This window comes from Panulirus ornatus, chromosome 4 (genome assembly GCF_036320965.1).
Source record: "Panulirus ornatus isolate Po-2019 chromosome 4, ASM3632096v1, whole genome shotgun sequence".
Classification (NCBI taxonomy): domain Eukaryota; kingdom Metazoa; phylum Arthropoda; class Malacostraca; order Decapoda; family Palinuridae; genus Panulirus; species Panulirus ornatus.
In genome coordinates this window covers 42180867-42194886 of record NC_092227.1, presented here as the reverse complement: position 1 = coordinate 42194886, position 14020 = coordinate 42180867, and the positions used below count along the sequence as shown (strand labels likewise).

The 14020-nt window shown below is 41.8% G+C and overlaps 1 protein-coding gene across 7 annotated transcripts in view; it reads right to left on the bottom strand.

Annotated features, from left to right (window-relative positions):
- LOC139766013 (uncharacterized) overlaps positions 1-14020 on the bottom strand; it is a 342092-nt gene that overhangs the window by 31497 nt on the left and 296575 nt on the right. For all 7 annotated transcript variants that reach the window (XM_071694147.1, XM_071694102.1, XM_071694122.1 and 4 more), the window contains one exon: positions 2074-2291. In XM_071694147.1, coding sequence (XP_071550248.1) covers positions 2074-2291 — 218 coding nt within the window. The remainder of the gene's footprint in view (positions 1-2073; positions 2292-14020) is intronic.

The window sequence follows — 14020 nt, the reverse complement described above, 5'->3', positions numbered from 1 at the left end:
CAGGTATCTGAAATACCGGTATACTTCCTCAAAGGTTTGTCCATTCAAACCCATACCCAAACTAACTTGTCTCTTCCCAATGATAAACATTACAACCTTTCATTCACATTTACTCACAACTTTCTCCTTGCATGCACTCTCCCTAACTCCCAACTTCTGCAGCTTCTTCATACCTGACACCAGCAAACAAATAACTCGCTTCTCTTGCTACCCCTCCCCTGACAAACTGCTGACTTGCCCCTCTCTCCAAAACCCCTGCATTCAACTCCCTCACCATCCCATCCATAAATCCTTAAACAAATTACACAGCCATGATGACATCACACAATTCTGCTGAAGACTTACCTTCACCTGGAACCACACACCCTTCTCTCTTCCTACTTGCAAACATGCCTTACTCTTCTAAAAATTCTTCACTGCTTCAAGAAGCTTTCCCCCCATACTATATATTCATAACAACTTCCAAAAACCATTTCTATCAACCCTATCATATGCTTTCTCCAGATCCTATCTATCTATCTATCTATATCTCTGATGCCTGTTCCAAGTGGAACTCTCTCACGGGGGTGGCCATGGCAATAGAGTCTCCATAACTAGTGGACTCCAGTGACACTTCTTAGCCTTTAGTGCCTCACCCTTAACAGACCACTGGCAGTGGGCAACTCTAGCGCAGTCCTTGCAGAAGCTCCTACCAAATGTCCCCACTGACTATTACTACCTAATACTCCTGCCTACTACTTCTACCTAATGTTTCTAACTAAAGCTCTTGCCTTTTTGAAGGGTCCAGTCAAGGACAAAAGTCCACATCACGACCAGGCCTTAATTGAAATATGGAGAAAATTATGAAACAGAAAAAGAAAAGACAAGGGAAGGTACTATGCATTTTGGAAGAAGTGAAAAACCTGTCTTTTGGCATGTGCCAAGTCACAGTTATTGGTAAAGACATGAGAAGGGAAAGAATTCTAAAGCTTTGATGTGTAAGGAAAGAAGCAGGTATTAGAATGGCCTCCCCGAGTTGCTGATGGCCACACAATAATCATGTGACGCAGCAGCTCGCCAAGTATTGTATGTGTGTGGGCACACAAGCAGTCAGCTCTTGGGAGCAAAAACCAAAGTAATATCTGTAGAAGAAGAAAAGTGAACCAACGTTGCAGCGTAAGAAGCAGGAGTCAAGATTGGAAGTTAGCCTGGGACAGTTCATAAGTCGGACTGCTTTCGACTCAACTATGTCCAGTTAGGATGCAGAACTAGAGTACCCCATAAAAGTACAAATCAATCCAGATCCATAAATGCCATACATAACCTGTTTCTCTATTTTTCTCATGTTCTTTAATGCAATCACCTGATCCACATATCCATTAATATTCCTAATGCCACATGTTCCTCCCTGGTCTGATGATATTTGCATGCCAACACTTTCTCAATCACCATTCTCAAATACAACTTGCCAGGAACACTAAACAAATCTATACAGGCTTTCTACTGGTTCTCAGGCATCCCACCATAGGACAGGGACACATTTAAAAATCCTAAACAGTCAACAACAGAGTCACCTCCTTTCTTGAGAAATTCAAATGCAATCCTCTCTCTCCAACCATCCCGCCACACTTCATACTACACAAGGCTTTCATCAACTCGTCTCCTTTCATCAAACTACTTACCATTACTTCACAGAGCTCCCTGACCCAAAACAACCTGCATCTGCCAACCTGTCATCTAACACATTCAAGAGACCCTTAAAAATATTCACTTCATATCCTCTTCAGCTTTTCCTTACCTGTTACTTCCCCATCCACTTTTATCTGTTCTCTTGTTCTCCTCACACTATTATTCCCCAAACAAAACTTTTTCTTATTCTTCATGAAGTTTGCTGATACTCTCCCACTCTCATTTGCCCTCTTGACCTCCTCCTCATCCTTCTGTGCATCTCCCAATCATTCTCATTCCTTCCCTGCTGATAACGTTCATACAAAAATGCATTATTCCACTAAAACTCCATGAATGAGCAAAAGCGATGTAGAATATATCCCACTAAGTTTATGATTCTTACCCAAATACCTATAATCAACTTACCCAAGCATGCTTGAGGTATCCAAATACCTCACGATATCGTCCATAAAGAGTTCCATAAGAGACTCCAAGAAGCTCAGCAGCACTCTTCATGTCTATCTCTTTGTTCTTAATACCTTCAAGAATGCGTCGGACGGCAGGCTCTTCCCAGAATTGCTGTCGGGTCCGGAAACCCAAATAGTCGTTTAATTTAAAGATGGTGTATGATTTCAGGAAATCAGCTGTAAGAAAATAAATAACAAAATCAGACTAGAAAAAGAAAGAAAAATTCTGAATGTCTCCTATAGAAAGATTTGTTTGGCTAAAAAATGAATACATCTTGACCTCAACTGCATGAGACAGGAAAGTGTGAAAGAAATAATGGGGGTTAAGTACAGTACAGGGTTTATTCTTTAATACATTCTTAGGCCACTGGAGATGGCAGACCATCTAGCCAAGCATTCTCAAATTCAACTCTTCATTTTTTTCACACTTGACTGCTGATTCCCTTGCTAGTGAGGGAGTGCCAGGAACAGAATAAGGAAGGCCACATCCAATCACATCCACTCTCATGCTAGCATGTGTAATGCACTGAAGACACAGCTCCCTGTCCACATCCAAGCCCTAGAGACTTTTCCATGGTTTACCCTGGATGCTTTACATGCCCTATTTCAGTCCACTGACAGCATGTCCGCCCCATTCTACTACTCTATGTTTTATACTATGTTATTTCTTATTTCTCTTTTATTAACCTGCTGAATTTTCAAACTAACTACCTACACTTTTCTCATTTTAACATTACTGAGAGAGCCTCAGTTCTTTTAATGCACTCTTATTTATTACAGCAAATAAGTATTGACTTTTTCATACAAGACCCATATCCACATGACTTGATTTTCTTTTTTTATTGAATGTTGCTGATGTTAACAAGAAGACCTGAACCACTACACGACTGCAATAAATAGCATACACAATACTCTTTCATGGTTGATCACCTATATTGCTATTGCATTTCCCCACAAACTAAATTTTTAACATACCAAACATACCTTGAGGTAGGGGAGCATATTCCATATTCCCTGCACATCGTAGAACGTGACTAAAGAAGGTGGGAATGGGGGGATAGAAACCCTCCCCTTCTTGTATCTCAATTTCTAAAAGTGGAAAAAGGAGCAAGGTGGGGGAGTGCTCCTTGAATGCGTATGGATGTAGCCAAGAAGAGAGGAGATAAGTAGTATGTCTGATGAAAGAAACCTTGATGTTCTGGCTCTTGAGTGACACAAACGTCAAGGGTAAAGGGGCAGGATGGTTTGAAAATGCCCTACAAGTAAAGTCACGGGTTAGTGAGAGGACAAGAGCAAAGGAAGGAGAAGCATTATTCCTGAAGCAGGAGTTGTGGGAGTGTGTGACAGAGTGTAAGCAAGTAAATTCTAGGTAGATGTGGGTAACTGAAAGTGGATGGTGAGAGATGGGTGATTATTGATGCTTATGCACCTGGCCATGAGAAAAAAAATAATGAGAGGCAAGTGTTTTGGTAGTAGCTGAATGAACGTGGCAGCAGTTTTGATGTACATGAACGGGTCTTAGTGAGGGGTGATTTAAATGCAAAGTAATGTGGCAATTAAGGGTATGATAGGGGTGCATGGGGTATTCAGTGTGGGGTTGTGCTGAAAAAAGACCGGTGATTGGGAATACCTGGTTTAAAAAGTGATATACACAAGTACACATAAGTGAGTAGGAGACGGTCACTGGGCATTATTTGATTACATATAAATTGATAGGCCAGCAAAAGAGACTTTTGGATACAATTGTGCTGAGAAGGGTAGCTGGTGGATGTCTGATCACAATCTTGTAGAGACAAGGGTGAAGATTTGATGAGGTTTTCAAAAATGAGGAGATAATGTTGGGGAGAAGAGAGTGGTGAGAGAAAGTCAGACTTGTGTAAAGAAATACCAGGAGAGATTGAGTGCAGGAAGGAAAAAGGTGAAAATAAATGAAGCAAGGGAAGTGGATGAGGAATGGTAGGCATTTAAGGAAGCAGTGACAGCATGTGCAACAGATGCAGGCAGCATGGGCAGATTAAAAAGGGTTGTGAGTGGTGGACTGAAGATGGGCAGATTAAAAAGGGTTGTGAGTGGTGGACTGAAGAAGTAATGTTGCTAGTGAAAAAGAAGAGAGGCATTTGAGCAGTATTAACAGAGAAGTGCAAATGACTGGGAGGTGTATGAGAGAAAGCAGCAGAAGGTCAAGAGGAACATGCAAGGGTTGAAAAAGAAGGCAAATGAGAATTAGTGTGAGAACATCATTAAACTTTAGGGAGAATAAAAAGATGTTTAGGAAGGAGGTAAATAATGTGGGAAACACAAGAGAACAAATGTTAACAATGATGAAGGGGAAGTGACAACAGGTTGTGATGACGTGAGAAGAAAATGGAGCAAGTATTTTGAAGGATTGTTAAGGGTGTTTTGGTTGAGGTGGTATGCAAAGCGAGAAAGTCATGGAGAGTGGTTTGGGGGAGAGAGAAGTGGTGGTGAAAGCCTTGCATAAGGTGATATGAGGCAAGGAAATTGGAGTTGCAACTGAATTTATTAAGAAAGGGAGTGACAGTGTTATTGATTGGTTGTTAAGGATATTCAATGTAGCATGGATCATGGTAAGGTACCAGAGGACTGGCACAATGTATGTACAGTGCCACTGTATAAAGGCAAAGGGGATAAAAGTGAGTGTTCAAACCACAAAGGTATAAGTTTGCTGAGTGTAAGTGGTAAGTTGTATGGAAGGGTACTGAATGAATGGGTGAAGGCAAGAACAGATTGTCAGATTAGGCAGGAGCAGTATGTTTTCAGAAGTGGCAGAGGAGGTGTGGATCTGGTGTTTGCTTTGAAGAATGTGTAAGAAATACTCAGCAAAACAGATAGATCTGTGTGTGGCATTTAAAGTTCTGGAGAAGGCATATAATATGGTTGACAGTACATGCTTTTGTGAAAGGTTTAAAAATATATGGTATAGGAGGTAAGCAGCTAGAGGCTGTGAGAAGCTTTTATCAAGGGTGTGAGGCATGTGTACAAGAAGGAGAGGTAAGTGAATGGTTCCTAGTGAAGGTTAGTTTGTGGCAGGGGTGTGCGATGTCACGATGGCTTTTATTTTGTTCATGGATGGAGTGGTGAGGGAGTTGAATGCAAGAGTCATAGAGAGAGGGGTGGGTATGCAGACAGTGGGGAATGACAGAGACTGGGAAGTGTCAGGTGTAGTTTGCTGATGATACATCACTGGTGGTTGATAAGAATCTGCAGAAGTTGGTGGCTGAGTTTGGAAGAGTTTGCGAAAGGAGAAAGTTAAGTAAGTGAATGTTAATGAAAGCAAAGATATTGGGTTCAGCAGGGTTTAGGAACAAGTGAGTTAGGATATAAGTTTGAAAGGAGAAAAACTGGAGGAAGCAAAGTATTTTCGATATCTGGCAGTGGACATGGAAGTGAACAGAAACATGGTAGTGGAAGTGAGTCATAGGGTGCGGGAGAGTGCAAAGATTCTGGGAGCAATGAAGAATGTGTGGAAAGAGAGGATGTTATTTGGGAGGTCAAAAATGAGTATATGTGAAGAAATAGTAGTCCCAGCATGAGGCAAGGGATACAGATAAGGTTGAGTGGAGGAGGGTGATTTGTGATAGAAATGAAATGTTTGAGGACACTGTGGTGTGAGGCAGGTTGATCGAGTAAGTAAGGAAGGTGTGTGGTAATACAAAGAGTGTGGTAGAGAGAGCAGGGGAGGGAGTGCTTAAATGGCTTAGACATTTCAAGAGAATGATTGAGGAAAGGTTGACATGTGTCAAAAGAAGAAGGAACAAGAACACGGAGACCAAATTGGAGATGGATGTACGTTGTAAAAAAAAAAAAAAAAATTTTCAAGCAATTGGGGCCAGAACTTGCACAAGGGTGAAAGGTATGCAAGAAATAGAATGAATTGGAATGATGTAGTATACTTGGGTCAACATGCTGTAAATGTCCAGGTAAACAATGGAAAGGTCTGTGGGGCCTGGATGCAAATAGGGAGCTGTGGGTTTCAGTGCAATACACAGGACAACACAAGTATGGATGTGAGTGGATGTGGCCTTCATTTGTCAGTTTCCTAGCAATGCCTTGCTGATGCAAGGGGCAGCAATCAGGTGTGGGGTAGAAAGAAAAGAATGTATATGTATCACTTCTTTTCTTTCATACATCTGTTTCTTGTGGGAAAAGGTAGTGTCTAGAATGGATGACAGCAAACAAGTCGAAATATGTACATGTGTATATATGCGTATATATCCCTGGGGATAGGGGAGAAAGAATACTTCCCACACATTCCTCACGTGTCGTAGAAGGCGACGAAAGGGGACAGGAGTGGGGGGCTGGAAACCCTCCCCTCCTTGTATTTCAACTTTCTAAAAGGGGGAAACAGAAGAAGGAGTCACGCGGGGAGTGCTCATCCTCCTCGAAGGCTCAGATTGGGGTGTCTAAACGTGTGTGGATGTAACCAAGATGAGAAAAAAGGAAAGATACGTAGTATGTTTGAGGAAAGGAACCTGGATGTTTTGACTCTGAGTGAAACGAAGCTCAAGGGTAAAGGGGAAGAGTGGTTTGGGAATGTCTTGGGAGTAAAGTCAGGGGTTAGTGAGAGGGCAAGAGCAAGGGAAGGAGTAGCACTACTCCTGAAACAGGTGTGGTGGGAGTATGTGATAGTGTAAGAAAGTAAACTCTGAATTGATATGGGTAAAACTGGGCATGAGAAGAAAGATCATGCGAGGCAAATGTTTTGGGAGCAGCTGAGTGAGTGTGTTAGTAGCTTTGAAGCACAAGACTGGGTTATAGTGATGGGTGATTTGAATGCAAAGGTGAGTAATGTGGTAGTTGAGGAATAATTGGTGTACATGGGGTGTTCAGTGTTGTAAATGGAAATGGTGAAGAGCTTGTAGATTTATGTGCTGAAAAAGGATTGGTGATTGGGAATACCTGGTTTAAAAAGAGTTATACATAAGTATACGTGTGTAAGTAGGAGAGATGGCCAGAGAGCGTTATTGGATTATGTGTTAACTGATAGGTGCGTGAAAGAGAGACTTTTGGATGTTAATGTGCTGAGAGGTGCAACTGGAGGGATGTCTGATCATTATCTTGTGGAGGTGAAGGTGAAAATTTGTAGAGGTTTTCAGAAAAGAAGAGAGAATGTTGGAGTGAAGAGAGTGGTGAAAGTAAGTGAGCTTGGGAAGGAGACTTGTGTGAGGAATTACCAAGAAAGACTGAGTACAGAATGGAAAAAGGTGAGAACAAAGAACGTAAGGGGAGTGGGGGAGGAATGGAATGTATTTATGGAAGCAGTGATGGCTTCCGGAAAAGATGCTTATGGTATGAGAAGCGTGGGAGGTGGGCAGATTAGAAAGGGTAGTGAGTGGTGGGATGATGGAGTAAGATTATTAGTGAAAGAGAAGAGAGAAGCATTTGGACAATTTTTGCAGGGAAATAATGCAAATGACTGGGAGATGTATAAAAGAAAGAGGCAGGAGGTCGAGAAAGGTGCAAGGGGTGAAAAAGAGGGCAAATGAGAGTAGGGATGAGAGAGTATCATTAAATTTTAGGGAAAATAAAAAGATGTTTAGGAAGGTGGTAAATAAAGTATGTAAGACATGCGAACAAATGGGAACTTCAGTGAAGGGGGCTAATGGGGAGGTGATAACAAGCAGTGGTGATGTGAGAAGGAGATGGAGTGAGTATTTTGAAGGTTCGTTGAATGTGTTTGATGATAGAGTGGCAGATATAGGGTGTTTTGGTCGAGGTTGTGTGCAAAGTCAGAGGGGTAGGGAGAATGATTTGGTAAACAGAGAAGAGGTAGTAAAAGCTTTGCAGATGATGAAAGCCGGCAAGGCTGCAGGTTTGGATGGTATTGCAGTGGAATTTATTAAAAAATGGGTGACTGTATTGTTGACAGGTTGGTAAGGTTATTAAATGTATGTATGACTCATGGTGAGGTGCCTGAGGATTGGAGGAATGCTTGCATAGTGCCACTGTACAAAGGCAAAGGGGATAAGAGTGAGTGCTCAAATCACAGAGGTATAAGTTTGTTGAGCATTCCTGGGAAATTATATGGGAGGGTATTGACTGAGAGGGTGAAGGCATGTACAGAACATCAGATTAGGGAAGAGCAGTGTGGTTTCAGAAGTGGTAGAGGATGTGTGGATCAGGTGTTTGCTTTGAAGAATGTGAGAAATACTTAGAAAAGCAAACAGATTTGTATGTAGCATTTATGGATCTGGGGAAGGCATATGATAGAGTTGATAGAGATGATCTGTGGAAGGTGTTAATAATATATGATGTGGGAGGCAAGTTGTTAGAAGCAGTGAAAAGTTTTTATCGAGGATGTAAGGCATGCGTACGTGTAGGAAGAGAGGAAAGTGATTGGTTCTCTGTGAATGTAGGTTTGCGGCAGGGGTGTGTGATGTCTCCATGGTTGTTTAATTTGTTTATAGATGGGGTTGTTAGGGAGGTGAATGCAAAAGTTTTGGAAAAAGGGGCAAGTATGCAGTCTGTTGTGGATGAGAGCGCTTGGGAAGTCAAGTCAGTTGTTGTTCGCTGATGATTCAGCGCTGGTGGCTGATTCGTGTGAGAAACTGCAGAAGCTGGTGACTGAGTTTGGTAAAGTGTGTGAAAGAAGAAAGCTGAGAGTAAATGTGAATATGAGCAAGGTTATTAAGTGCAGTAGAGTTGAGGGACAAGTCAATTGGAAGGTAAGTTTGAATGGAGAAAAACTGTAGGAAGTGAAGTGTTTTAGATATCTGGGAGTGGATTTGGCAGCGGATGGAACCATGGAAGCGGAAGTGAATCATAGGGTGGAGGAGGGGGCGAAAGTTCTGGGAGCGTTGAAGAATGTGTAGAAGTCGAGAACATTATCTCGGAAAGCAAAAGTGGGTATGTTTGAAGGAATAGTGGTTCCAACAATGTTATATGGTTGCGAGGCATGGGCTATAGATAGAGTTGTGCAGAGAGCTGGGTGGATGTGCTGGAAATGAGATGTTTGAGGGCAATATGTGGTGTGAGGTGGTTTGATCAAGTAGGTAATGAAAGGGTTAGTGAGATGTGTGGTAATAAAAAGTGTGTGGTTGAGAGAGAAGAAGAGGGTGTACTGAAATGGTGAGGTCACATGAAGAGAATGAGTGAGGAAAGATTGACCAAGAGGATATATGTGTCTGAGGTGGAGGGAACAAGGAGAAGTGGGAGACCAAATTGGAGGTGGAAGGATGGAGTGAAAAAGATTTTGAACGATCGGGGCCTGAACATATAGGAGGTTGAAAGGCGTGCAAGGAATAGAGTGAAGTGGAATGATGTGGTATACTGGGGTCAACAAGCTGTCAATGGATTGAACCAAGGCATGTGAAGTGTCAGGGGTAAACCATGGAAAGTTTTGTGGGGCTTGGATGTACAAAGGGAGCTGTGGTTTCGGTGCATTACACATGACAGCTAGAGACTAAGAACAAATGTGGCCATTGTTGTCTTTTCCTAGCACTACCTCACACGTGTGGAGGGAGGGGATGCCATTTCATGTGTGGTGGGGTTGGTGACGGAAATGGATGAAGGCAGCAAGTACGACTATGTACATTTGTATATATGTATATGTCTGAGTATGTATATGTAATACGATAATTCCCTGGGGATAGGGGAGAAAGAATACTTCCCACATATTCACTGCGTGTCGTAGAAGTCGACTAAAAGGGGAGGGAGCGGGGGGCTGGAAATCCTCCCCTCTTGTTTTTCATTTTCCAAAAGAAGGAGGCCCAGTGAGGATATTCCCTCAAAGGTTCAGTCCTCTGTTCTAAATGCTACCTCGCTAATGCAGGAAAGGGCAAATAGTGTGAAATAAAAAAATGTATATGTATGTATACATTGAAATGTATGGGTAAGTATATATGCATGTGTGGGCATTTATGTATACACATGTATAAGTGGGTGGGTTGGGCCATTCTTTCATCTGTTTGCTTGTGCTACCTCACTAATGCGGGAGACAGTGACTAAAATAATAAAAAAAATAATAAATATTAACAAAATGCAATGTTAAACCTTTAGCCCTTACACTGCTCCCCCAATCTTGTGATGAACCTTAAAGCCCTGTTCTCAGGATAACATGACAAATTAAAGCTTCCTACACCTGTTTAAAATTCCTGCTGATGTTTGCTTCCCCCAGTTATCCATACATGTCACTAACAACATAACAGAAGGGGCGGACAAAATATCATGCATTTCAGTCACCCAAAGAATACGAAAAGACTGTAAATACGCTATCTAGGAGGGAAGCCAGATGTTGGTGCTCACTACTGCAATTTTTTTTTTTTTTTTTCTTTGTCGCTGTCTCCCGCGTTTGCGAGGTAGCGCAAGGAAACAGACGAAAGAAATGGCCCACCCCACCCCCATACTCATGTATATACATACGTCCCCACACGCAAATACACATACCTACACAGCTTTCCATAGTTTACCCCAGACGCTTCACATGCCTTGATTCAATCCACTGACAGCACGTCAACCCCGGTATACCACATCGCTCCAATTCACTCTATTCCTTGCCCTCCTTTCACCCTCCTGCATGTTCAGGCCCCGATCACACAAAATCTTTTTCACTCCATCTTTCCACCTCCAATTTGGTCTCCCCCTTCTCCTCGTTCCCTCCACCTCCGACACATATATTCTCTTGGTCAATCTTTCCTCACTCATTCTCTCCATGTGCCCGAACCATTTCAAAACACCCTCTTCTGCTCTCTCAACCACGCTCTTTTTATTTCCACACATCTCTCTTACCCTTACGTTACTTACTCGATCAAACCACCTCATATCACACATTGTCCTCAAACATCTCATTTCCAGCACATCTATCCTCCTGCGCACAACTCTATCCATAGTCCACGCCTCGCAACCATACAACATTGTTGGAACCACTATTCCTTCAAACATACCCATTTTTGCTTTCCGAGATAATGTTCTCGACTTCCACACATTCTTCAAGGCTCCCAGAATTTTCGCCCCCTCCCCCACCCCCACTACTGCAATAAGTTTTATAATATGAGAAAAAAATTTTGGGCACAAAACTTTGATATTTTTCGTGCATATAAAGACACTCGTCATTTACTCATTTATAAAAGTTCTGTCCACACAAATAACATGAACATATTAAAATATGTAAAAAATATGTGAAATATGTAAAATATATAAAAAAAAAAGACATTTTAGTGTGAAGTCACATCTTAAAACCATAAGTTGTGCTTTCATTGCATGCTCATAGAATCAAATCAAATCTGAAAACCCTAAAGGTATATCTCATACAGTACTTACATAATAAGAAACATCACTGCCAACAGTATAGGCCCTAATACATCAACTCAATGCTCTTCCAAACCAACAAAGAGAAAAATATACTTTTAGCTTCTAACACACACTACCTCATCCAATGAATGACGTTTTCCTTTCATTATTCACCAAAACTCCAAACTGACAACTTTTCCACACTGTCAGGCATGTTGGCTTCCAGTTCACGATCTTTATTTAAACTTCTATCTATAACCCAATGTAGTAAGCATTTCAAAATTCATTTAGCCCAAAGTGAGGTGCCTGATGACTAGCAGAATGCATATACATGGCAAGAGTCAATAAATGAATGCATAAATCAGAGGTATACATTGGCCGAGTACACTTGGTACAGTGTATGGAATGTCTACGGAATGTCTAATTGGTGAAGAACAGTGTAGCTTCTAGAGAGACAGAATACACGTGGCCCAGGCATTTGCCTTGAAGAATCTGTACGAAAACAAAAGAAAAAGGTTCAATTAGAATTGGATACATGGACCTAGAAAGAGTGTATGACAGGGTTAAATGAGTTGTCTTGTTGAAGGTGGTACAAATATATGGTGTAAATGGAGAGTTACTGAATGCAAACAGGAGTCTTTCCCAGGAGAGTGAGTTAAATGTGCAAGTAGGAAAGGAGGAAGGTGAGTGGTTCTAAGTGATATCTCTGCATCAAGAATGTGTGATTTCACTAAGGTTGCTTAATTTGTGAGGAAAGTGAATGCAAAAGGGTCTTAGGGTGAGGAGAAGGTCTGCAGTATGTTGTGATTAGAGGAGCAAGGGAGAGAAATCAGATGCTGTTTGTGGATGACACAGCTCTGTTGGTAGGCTCAAGAGAAGAACTCCAAAAGCTGGTCACACAATTTATCACTCAAAACAGGAAGCTAAGAGTAAATGTGAACAAAGTAAGGCAAATATGATACACTAAGGGTATGGGACAAGATTCTTTCAGCATACATTTAAATGGGGAGGAATAGGAGGTGGAAATAATTCAGTATCTGAGAGTGAACATGGCAGAAGATGGAACCATGGGGGCTGAAGTGAACTGTAGGATCACAGGGGACAGGAGCTTAACATGCAAGATGCATTAAGGAGTTCATGGAAGGAGGAGTCCGTGGTTGTTACAGCAAAGATGAATACGTTTCAACATACAATAACTCCAACATGTGAACCTTGGGTTTTAAACGCAAAAGAAGGGAAGAGGGTAGACATGTTGGCAATGAAACACATGAGGACAATATGTCACGTGAAGCACACTGATCATGAGCGGCAGTAAAGACAGGCTAACTGAGCAAGATCACAAGGGTGTGCTGAAATGGTTAAGATATGTAGAGATGATGAGGAAAGAAAGTCAGACTAAGAGGATTTGTGTCAAAAATGGAGGGAGGAGTGGAGAGATGAAGTGAAAAAGACTTTAGGTATCAAGGGCTCAACATTCAGGAAGGTGTGAGGTATGCATGCGAAAGAATGAGCTGGATTGATGTGCTTTATGAGGGTGGGATGTGCTGTCATTGTGCTGAACCAGGGCATACAAAGCAGTAACAGTACAACATGGAATAGCCTGTGGGGCTTGGCAGTGGATGGAGGGTTTTGATTTTGGTACATCATACGTAACAGCAAGAGAGATGTGTGCAAATGAGGCTTTAAGTTTGCTCGTTCCTCATGCTATGGCACTAAGCAACGGTAGGTAAGGTTAGGTAAGAAAGAACTTTATTAAACAACGTAACTCCATTCTGGGTGCATTGAAGAATGTGTGGAAGGCGAGAATGTTATCTCAGAGAGCAAAAATGTGTATGTTTGTAGGAACAGTGGTTCCAACAATGTTATATGGTTGCGAGGCATGGGTTATAGATAGGGTTGTGCGGAGGAGGGTGGATGTGTTGGAAATGAAACGTTTGAGAACAATATGTGGTGCGAGGTTGTTTGATTGAGTAAGTAATGAAAGGGTAAGGGAGAAGTGTGGTAATAAAAAGAGTGTGGTTGAGAAAGCAGAAGAGGGTGTGTTGAAATGGTTTGGTCACATGGATAGAATGAGTTAGGAAAGATTGACAAAGAGGATATATGAGTCAGAGGAAGAAGGAATGAGGAGAAGCGGGAGACCAAATTGGAGGTGGAAGGATGAAAAGAAAAAGATTTTGAGCAATTGGGGCCTGAACATATAGGAGGGTGAAAGGTGTGCAAGGAATAGAGTGAATTGGAATGATGTGGTGTACTGGGGTCGATGTGCTGTCAATGGATTGACCCATGGCATGTGAAGTATTTGGGTTAAACCATGGAAAGGTCTGTGGGGCCTGGATGTGGAAAGGGAGCTGTGGTTGCGGTGCATTACACATGACAGCTAGAGACTGAGTATGAACAAATCTGGCCTTTTTCGTTTTTTCCTAGCACTACCTCGCTGATGCAGGAGATGGCAATTAAGTATAATAAATATAAATAATACATAACTCCATTCTCAATGTAACTGGGTGGATCAGTTACATAGACCATCTAAACATTATTCACACCCATTCCCAACCCAAGCCAACCGTGTTGTAGTTAAACAAGGACTTCTAAACATGAGAGAGAGAGAGAGAGAGAGAGAGAGAGAGAGAGAGAGAGAGAGAGAGAGAGAGAGAGAG